At 40.8% G+C, this 6,662-nt stretch overlaps 2 protein-coding genes across 2 annotated transcripts; one reads left to right on the forward strand and one right to left on the reverse strand.

Moving 5' to 3' along the window:
* Positions 1-1,074: 1,074 nt before the first annotated feature.
* On the reverse strand, positions 1,075-2,451 carry LOC126600830 (uncharacterized). The gene is made up of 3 exons (XM_050267498.1): positions 2,060-2,451; positions 1,705-1,809; positions 1,075-1,594 (listed from the first exon to the last, which is right to left on the reverse strand). The coding sequence occupies exons 1-3, from the start codon at positions 2,372-2,374 to the stop codon at positions 1,283-1,285; spliced, it is 732 nt and encodes a 243-aa protein (XP_050123455.1). The 5' UTR covers positions 2,375-2,451; the 3' UTR covers positions 1,075-1,282.
* A 2,121-nt stretch (positions 2,452-4,572) lies between these two features.
* On the forward strand, positions 4,573-5,516 carry LOC126600831 (RING-H2 finger protein ATL70-like). The gene has a single exon (XM_050267499.1). It carries the CDS (start codon positions 4,803-4,805, stop codon positions 5,310-5,312), a length of 510 nt encoding a protein of 169 aa, XP_050123456.1. The 5' UTR covers positions 4,573-4,802; the 3' UTR covers positions 5,313-5,516.
* The last annotated feature ends 1,146 nt before the right edge of the window (positions 5,517-6,662 follow it).

Below are 6,662 nucleotides of genomic sequence, written 5' to 3' on the forward strand. Positions count from 1 at the left end.
GGAGAGGGAAACCTAGTTCAAATAGGATTGGAACTCGGGCTCGGTGTTCTGCTACTATAAATACAAGACATTCAGCAATGGAAAAGCCCCACAAAAATCAATACAAAATTGCCCTGCGCAAACTCTCACAACTTGAGATCTTTTTCTTTTCCTTTTTCGCTGACACATCTTCCGTTGGCATCAACAGCACTGTGGAAGCAACCGGTGATATCTTAAGTCGGCATAGATAGCTCTGTCACCGTAGAGTCGGTCGGTCTCGCAGTATCTTCCGTTGGCATCAATAGCACTGCGGCGAGAACGGTCGATTGCCTATCCAAGTCTCGGTCGAGAAGGGTTTTCGAATCCTTGTTGGTCGAGGTCATCTCATTAGCCTTCTCGGCGAGGTGAGGTGTTACAGTTATTACATTCGGCACATTGTAAGCCGAATTCGGTTCGTGAACTTTGTAAGAAATAGCAGCCTTGTCTTCAGGCTCGAGAACCCAAGAGGCCGAGACGCGTTCCTTTCTCGGCCGCAATCGCAAGACGCAGAAGTCAGTAGCGCGACCCAACGCAGCATCATCAAATTTACTCCTCGGCCGAGCCTCGGCCGACGAGTTGGCACGCCCCGCAATCACCGAAGGACGTAGTTAGCTTAGAATATATTCGGCCTGCGCGCCACGTAGGCTTTGTAATTTCTAGGGTCAACACATAGAAATCGATAGAAGTGATCCTTGTGTTTGTCCATTGGAACTCATTTTGAGAATATCCTCATCAAGTGGAGGAGTTTAGTTTAACAAAAATACCCTTAAAAAAATGGTCAAGTAGTCATTTACATGACAATTTAACAAGAATATCGACATATTTTTCATAAAAAAACCAAAATGATTTACAATGTACAAACTTAGAAACCACTTCTATCAATTTTCATTATCATGGACTAAAATGAAGAGTTATACCAATCTCATGGAACCATTTGGCTAAAAAGCCTTGGGCAGTTTATGTCTATTTATACATTTTTATTTTCCATGACATCAACAACGACTGCAAATAGTAACGAATAATGCAACCTAAAAAGTAAATATGCAACATACTGCATTGCAGAAATGGAGTTCGAATTAAATGTCACAAATAAGCAGAACACGAATGTGAAGACATCGATCTCCTTTTCCGTAATCACAAAAAGATCCTCAAAGTTAATTAATTTACAACAACTATTTGCCTCAAACGCAACGAAACAGATGAGGAAACCTAGTCAGTACGAGCAGTAGGAAAATTACAAGACTAATGGCGGAAACCGTTTACATTAGAAAATCTTGCTGTACTGGCTACTGAGGGAGTCCTTCAAATTCGAATAAAGACCATAGAGCGAGTACTGTCTAAGGTTTGCCACTTCATACCATGAGTTAAGAACCGAAAGGTGCTTGTCTGTGCCGGAAAATGCCAACTGGATTCCGAGGCTGCAGTCCACAGAGCCGCCATGGTTTTTGCAGCTCGAGGTCTTGAAGGCGCAGTGCTGATTGTTGAGGCAAACAAAGTCGGAGCTCCCTGAACATTTAGAGCACCCATCCTTTTTCCAGTACAAGTTCTGCAGCCTGCCCTTGTTGAACTCAAGCACCTGCGTAAACGAAATTTCACTCAATATATACAGCATTACGCCGAAAATCACAATGGCAGGGAAAGAATTCCAATTCAAAGTCCGATTTCGGTTCCATTGTCAGTACTTACAAGGGTAAAGCTAGTGACAGTGTAGGTACCATTAGCAACAAAAGTAGGAAGGGACCTTGCAGCATATTTTCGCCCAGCAAACGCAACCATAAACCCATAAGTATCCTGATATTTCAGTACCAAGAACACAGAATTAATGGGTTGAATTCGAAACCAGTAAAAAATCTATGCCTCCAATAAATTTAAAAAAATTGCAATTATTTTAATAAAGTTTGTAACTTTATTCAAATTTTGACAAAAAAAAAATGCAATTTCAATCTAATAAACAAGCTAATCAAAACCCTGATTAAAGCCAACAATTGAAAAATAAAATAATTGAAAGAAATAAGAGGAATCGTAGAGAGAGAGAACGAACCGGATTGAAGGAGGAGGAGTTGACGGAGAGGAGGGAGATCTCGTCAACTTTGGGTCGGAAAACGGAGATCTGGGCATTGGAGGAGAGAGAAAGTCTGGAGTCGCAAGGAGACAGCTGAACGGTGCCGTTTCGTTGGAAGGATTCCTTGGAGGCGAAGGCAATTCCGAAGGTGAACCCGTCGGACCTCTCCACCTTCGTGTCCGCGCACGGCGAGTACACGGGGTTGTTGTCGCTGCCGTCGATTACATGCATGACCGTCGTTATCATCATAATCGTGATCATCAAGGTCGTCGTCCATGGAGAAATCACCGCCATGGTTGATCCGGCGATCGGGGATTCTTGGAGGACAGAGAAAATGTGTTTTTTGTTAAGCTGGAAAGGAAGCGGAGTTTTGTGGGTCCAGTTGTTGGAGAAAACAGAGATTGAAACTGGGCCTGAAAAGCAAAGGACTGTTTGCAAAAGCCCAAGGCCTTAAACAATGAGGGCTCAAAATCCGTACGAATATACGACATGATGTGTATAAATAATTAGAGGTCCATTTTAGTGTAGACATGTGTTAATTATGGTGGTTAGAAACGGTGTTTATGCTTGTGATGGTGATGATGGTGAAGTTAAAATCAAATACGCAACGAACATGCTAACAGAATATAAAATAATACTTTATTAATCGAAAGTAAGGAAACACTACAAATTGCCAAGAAGGCTAACCTAATAAGACTACATTCTGACTAACAAATTTACCTCAAACTACGGTACAAACCATTCTACAAGAAAACGAAAGTAAACTCTCGCTTAACGAGCAAGACAAACAAACTAAACAGGCAAAGAATCCTAATCCTTGACCCACAAGAATAACAATAATATTATAACTAATTTTTCCAACAGGTGACACATGGAGTATCCATGGGCACCCATTGACCATCCCCACTCATAATAACATAACGGCCAACTTTGGACTGGATTGAATGATTCAATATACTGAAAGTATGTTGATAGAAGAAATGGAATGGAACTCAAAATTTTCTTAACCTTAAAGTTAGAAGATCGACAAGTCATGAAGGAAACCCTCCCTTCCAGTCCTGCATTTTGCTGAGATTATAAAAGATAAGTTTCCTAATTACAAGAAAAAGCACCAAAAGGAAGCCGTGGAATTGATTCGATATAACAACTTTTTGCAACCTTCCATACTTGTAACGAAACAATCTGGTCTTGCCGAAAAATTTGTTATGCTCGGAGTATCTATACTCTAGAGTTTTTGCCCGTAAAATCTTAGTCATTACATATTTAACCGAGAATCTAACAGCCACCAAATACATCATCAAAAATTTTAAAAACTAAGAAAAGATGAAAAGTTACATCCATTGAAGGGTCTACAACACACACCCCCCAAATTATTATTCATTTAATTATTTGTATAATAAGGCTGTTACTAAAAACAAATGCTGACTTCCAGTTTATATCTTACCTATAGTCTACAGAGAGGATATTCAAATAGCTGTATCATCAACTTTTCTGTGGGCACATAAAATCAGCTTACCTTTTTTTTTATATAAAATAGCAGTAAACACCAACTATCCTTGCAGTGCATGGAACGTGCTTTGCACGCCCAAACAGATTGGAAAAATAAAATAAAATAAGAGAGAATGACACCAGATGTGGAGATGAATGGTTGAGTTGAGAGAGATATAATTAATTAATGGAGAATATTAGCCATCTTACTATGTACCATACTTTTTTACCGTATTCATCTTCTCTTTTTCATTTTGTAATGTTGTATGACGATCGAAATAGTTAACAGAAGAAGAGATCAGTTTTGCAAAGAATCCACCATATTGCAAATCAGTTGGTCGTTTTAGCAGTATTTTGAAGTTCAAAGTACCACGTTTATTTATTTATTTATTTATTTTATAATAATTAGATAGCTAAATCAATTCTATTTCAGTTGATTTTGAGTAGAGATAATTTTCAAAAGATTATTCAGAAGTTAGATGATTGTATTCATCTTCCCTTTTTCATGTTGCAATGTTATGTTATGATTGAAACAATTTACGGTAGAAGAGATCATTCATGCAACGAATCAACTATGTTGCAATTCGGTTGGTCATTTTAGTAGTGTGACATTCACCTCTTCCAGACCCTGCGTAAAGCGAGAACCTTGTGCACTGGGTACGACCTTTTTTAGTCTAAAAGTTAGACAATTTTGATTGTCAAATGACATGACAGGATGAAAACGAGATGGAAAACTGTAGAAGATGAAGGATTACACGAGAGGTAGCTGGCTAGCACTTCCCCATAATTGACTAATTAACCAGTTAATCATATAAGAAATAGAGATGCTAAGTTGAAAGATAGACGTTACTCACAAGACAAACAGCTAAACCAGAAAAAGTAGATCACAAAACGTTGACCTTCAAAACCTGCTGACACATAACCCATAATCTAACGCAAAGAAATTCACAGGTAATCCCTCATTCACCTCCCCTCTCTTTACTTAGGTCCAACTGCATCTTCCCTTAATTATAACTCCACCAAAACCCTCTCTCTCTCTCTCTCTCTCTCTCTCTCTCTCATGTAGCTACTAGTTGACTTCAAAAAAATTGGATTCCCCAAATAACCAATTCTTTTGTCATTGAGGCCATGGCTGACAAAACCAAAACCGCTTCTATCGTCATCTGCAGCTCCTCCTCCTTCCCTTTCAATCCTTTTTTCTCAAGGAAGTGAGAGAGAGAGAGAGAGAGAGATCATGAACGCCACAAGCGACTCTGGCGGCTTCCTCGGTTCCAACAACATTGGTAGTTTCGGTTATGGCATTGGTGTATCAGTTGGCATCCTCCTCCTCATCACAACCATCACCCTTGCCTCCTACTTCTGCGCCAGAACTCAGCAGCCGCCTGCCCCGCCCACACGCAGGAACACTCGCGACGCCATGGATCCGCCCGGCTTGGAAAACTTTGTTGTGGACATAGGACTTGATGACAACACCATTCAGAGCTACCCGAAAATGCTCTACTCCGAGGCCAAGCTCCAAAAGAAAGACTCCACTGCCTCCTGCTGCTCCATATGTCTTGCGGACTACAAGAACAGCGACGTGCTGCGGCTACTGCCAGACTGTAGACACCTCTTCCACCTCAAGTGCATTGATCCATGGCTGCGGTTGAACCCTACGTGTCCGGTCTGCAGAACGTCTCCCATCCCAACGCCCTTGTCAACTCCTCTGGCCGAGGTGGTTCCATTGGCGAGCAGGCGTGACTGATGGCGGAGCCGATTGATTTCAGTCTTTCTGCATTATTTATACACAGAAAAGCCACTAGAATACATATCATTAGAGTTCTCTCCCAAATGTTGATGGAGCTATGCTTCCATAGTCAATTTTTTTTTTCTTTCAATTCTTTCTTTTTGATGTAGCTTGAGATCTGGTTGTACGAATTCGGAATAATTTGAGATCTCATTTCATACAGTGTTTAAGGAGCATATGGTTTCTTCTGGCAGGAACAGAAACTGGTATAAAGTTTACTCATCTGCAAGCCATGAGAAGATAAAGCAAACGGGGCAATGACAATATTGAAAAGAGTACCGTGAATCTAAACCATTCAACAAACCCACGAATCACTTATATTTGTTGTTTTATTATGTCGCTTAATTGGTTGTACACCGTTAACTTGTAAAATGTATAGATTCAAAGCTATGTAATACACAAACCATTGAGTTATGCTTCCAAAATACAGGCATCTTTCTTTTCTTCGCTAATTCTCTCTGCGCTAACTCCCTCACTCCCTACCGATTTATGTTTTCTTATATGTTATTAGCCTTTTTATCAGAGCTAACGCTCATCGTTATCGACCCTGTATAATCTCCACTGCCACAACCTCCCACCTCTCTCATGGCCATCCTGACTGCCTCTCTTCCCCCCTCCTTCAGTATCTCCAATATGATAACCACCTCCATGGATCGCAACAATTATTTCCCATGGTGTCCCATTTATGGATGTTCTTGAAATCCGTAGCTTAGAAGACACTGTGGCTAGCAACACTTCACATTCAAAAAGGTTCGATAATGGTTCCCTATTAAATAAAAATGAGGACCGATGAGACCTTTATATTATAATCTTCGAAAACCCTTACTATAATCGATTATTTGCACAGATCCGCTGCCTCAATCCAGCTTACACTCTGGACAAATTAGTTCTTAGTTTGATCAAGGTGACTTCTCTTCCTCTGTCAAGTCCATCTTGATTCCTTGCTCAATGACGTATGACGCGTGATGCACATTGTCCATGATCAACTCCACACTCTAAAGAGAGACTCCGCGCACTCCATCACTAACTCTCTTACATGCTAAGAGCCTTGCTGATTCACTTGCCTCTGCTGGCTCTACTAGTAATGAGGATGAACTCATTACGGACTTGGCCAAGAGCACAAGGCATTCACGACCTCCGTTCATCTTCGTCCCTGTCTCACCTTTATTGACTGTTACGATGTGCTTGTTCAGGAAGAACATTTCATCAAAATGATGTATTCTCTCTCGTTGACCACTGGTGTGGTCCTCACTGCCAAACTCACCTCCTCCGAACACTCTGGCCCTTCTCATCATGGTCCTGGTTCTT

This window comes from Malus sylvestris, chromosome 14 (assembly GCF_916048215.2).
Source record: "Malus sylvestris chromosome 14, drMalSylv7.2, whole genome shotgun sequence".
Lineage (NCBI taxonomy): Eukaryota > Viridiplantae > Streptophyta > Magnoliopsida > Rosales > Rosaceae > Malus > Malus sylvestris.

Coding starts and splice junctions, on each gene's coding strand:
- LOC126600830 (XM_050267498.1), bottom strand. CDS start 2,374: ATGGCGGTGATTTCTCCATGGACGACGACCTTGATGATCACGATTATG. Junction 1,810..2,059: donor ACTCCTCCTCCTTCAATCCG/GTTCGTTCTCTC, acceptor CTGAAATATCAG/GATACTTATGGGTTTATGGT. Junction 1,595..1,704: donor CTGTCACTAGCTTTACCCTT/GTAAGTACTGAC, acceptor TCGTTTACGCAG/GTGCTTGAGTTCAACAAGGG.
- LOC126600831 (XM_050267499.1), top strand. CDS start 4,803: ATGAACGCCACAAGCGACTCTGGCGGCTTCCTCGGTTCCAACAACATT.